The 2,500-nt window shown below is 34.2% G+C and overlaps 1 protein-coding gene across 1 annotated transcript in view; it reads right to left on the bottom strand.

The window, feature by feature from the left end:
• Positions 1-2,500, bottom strand: part of LOC137969726 (uncharacterized) — an 11,614-nt gene that overhangs the window by 3,537 nt on the left and 5,577 nt on the right. The window contains exon 3 of the mRNA XM_068816063.1: positions 1-518. This exon is cut by the window's left edge and continues 3,537 nt beyond it. Within this exon, the coding sequence (XP_068672164.1) occupies positions 363-518 (156 nt within the window). The 3' untranslated portion in view covers positions 1-362. The remainder of the gene's footprint in view (positions 519-2,500) is intronic.

Raw genomic sequence — 2,500 nt, 5'->3', positions numbered from 1 at the left:
GTAGGGCATTTGAACACCATTTTGGCCCCAGGGGGCGGGAATTTGAAAAGTTCAACTGTCCGGGTTTTGAGTTGATCGGCGCATTAAAGGGCACCTATGTATGCATATGGCTGAACACATCTCACTTATTTTGTCAATGAAAAGTGTTGGTCAATCAGCGGTGATTGGCTTTTTTTTTTTTTTTTTACTTATTTGATTGTTTACCGTCAATTTCAATATAGAGTACTACCCCCGAATCCATTGCCAAATTCCTGGGGGAGCAGGGAGCATCCCTAGATTCTTAGAGTAGTCCCACTGTACTGCTCATTTCACGCACTGTTCTGTGAAGCATGGGAAGAGTGGAACTGTTCTAGTGCTTATTATCACTTTGCACTATCCTTTACTGTGTCTTGAACGGTTTGTTTTGAAGGCATTTCAGCTTTTGCTGCAAGTTCAGCTGTCCTTCGTTTCACATATTCTTCATCCTCTGGTCTAATTGTCAGTAGCTTTCCTTTCTGTTCATGAACCCACTTCCTAATCTGAAAGTAAAACAAGAAATATGCAGCTTTGTTTAGTATAGGGAATCACATGATTTCGAGTGCAATTTGGTATAAATAGGCATGAGTACAATTTTTCAGACTAACAAAATTAGCAATTTGTAATGTGAGGTATTTACAGTACAAGTGCTTATTTATAAATACCAAATTACGTGAGAAATCATGTGATTACTTATTAATAATATACTTGAAGAAAGGAAGAGATAAAATCAAAACAAGTGAGATTCTGACAGCATGCACTTTAATTTTAACTGAGGTTCATTCAACTGATTGCTTGAAACAGTTTGCAACATTTGTCAAATTCAAGACTAACATTTAAAATTCATTCAAAAGTAAACTTGGAAACATGCATTTGTAACTTGCACTTGTGTTACAAATTTGTGCCCATGTTACACAAGAACTGCACTCCTTTTTAGCCAATCAGAACTAATAAGTAACATTTCCATGTATATTATTATGAAAGAAAATGGATCACGTTTAGGTAATCAAAGCCACCATAATATTATTATGTCTTCACTGTCTCTCCATTGCATGAGAATACATTTTTGATAGTCAAATATTATTATTTCATCATCATGCTATAAAGAGAATGTCTAAAGAATGCTCTTTTTTCCAAAAGCCAAACAAGAAAAGAAAGACTGTCAATGGCCAAAATAGTGATGACACAAAAGTACACCTACTGCATGGATTATTCTATCTAAACTGAATGTGCACACAGCCATCTTTTTATTAAATATAAATGGAAACAAAACTACCTCAATGTCATATTTGCAAAAAATTTGAGTGGTTCATCATTCAGTGAATCTCAATATTAATGTTAAAAGTTAAATTTTACAATGACGCTTGTATTTGACCTAGCACACCATAGAATGTGTTATGAAAATGGTTGAGTAAAGATGAAAAAGATTGTCACTGCTTGAGCAAAGATCATTAAAGAGTTTCTTTACTCAGAATATTTTCCAAATTTTAATCTGGGTAGAATTTAGTTTACTGTGCAGCAAAATGCACAATAGAATTAGGAAGCAGGGATTTCATTGGTTAAAAGCCCTGTGCCATAATCCCTTGGGATCAGGTTGTAATAATTGAAAATCTAAACATTTCCAGATGCAAAACAAACTTGTGAACACACAAACCTAAACCATCACAAAGGCTAAACTCAACTAACACAAAAGTGAATAAAAGGATCCTAAATAAGAAGTTCTTTCACCTCAGCGATACTGGGATGAACTGACTGAAGCATTAAATTGTTGCAAAATCCATGTTATCTCTATCTTTCCTAATTGGTATTGTAGCCATACATGTCAAAATAAAAATAGATTACTTCATAGAAAGTGCGCCGTACGGGGTTTTATGCACGAGTTGTTTGTGTCAAAAACCCGAACGAGCGAGGAACGAGCGAGTGAGGGTTTTTGACACAAACAACGAGTGAATAAACCCCGTACAAAGCACTTTCTATGTCGTAAACTGTTTATTACACATAACATGAGAATTTTCATTAAAATAGTTTTCTGAACGCGAATTATAAACAAAAACTCACTAACAATAGAACCAAATGCAAATTTAATTTAATTCAATAACAAAGTACGATTTGCACGATTTGCACGAGATGCACGAGTGATTGGCATGGAAACGCCTTTACGCTATCGTTGATTGGTTATACTTTCACATGTGAAATAGCTGTACGCCATTCTGATTGGCTGTATAGGCCTTTTTCACATGTGAAAATAAAGCGTATAGATTTGTACAAATGAGCTTTATGGAATAAAATTCTCATGTTATGTGTAATAAATTGAGTTATTGGGTAATTCAATGAAACCAAGACGCTAGTAATTAGGACGGAAACAGGTGACAAAAAAAGCTGATTTTTAATTAAACTATTTGTATAAGTTTTTTTTATGTTAAAAACATAAAACATTTAACATTTAACAAGCAATTGTTGACTATCAGCCAATGATGGACATCAG

This window comes from Montipora foliosa, chromosome 9, assembly GCF_036669935.1.
Source record: "Montipora foliosa isolate CH-2021 chromosome 9, ASM3666993v2, whole genome shotgun sequence".
NCBI classification, from domain to species: domain Eukaryota; kingdom Metazoa; phylum Cnidaria; class Anthozoa; order Scleractinia; family Acroporidae; genus Montipora; species Montipora foliosa.
The sequence above is the reverse complement of the archived record's forward strand: the minus strand, read 5'-3'. Positions and strand labels throughout refer to the sequence as shown.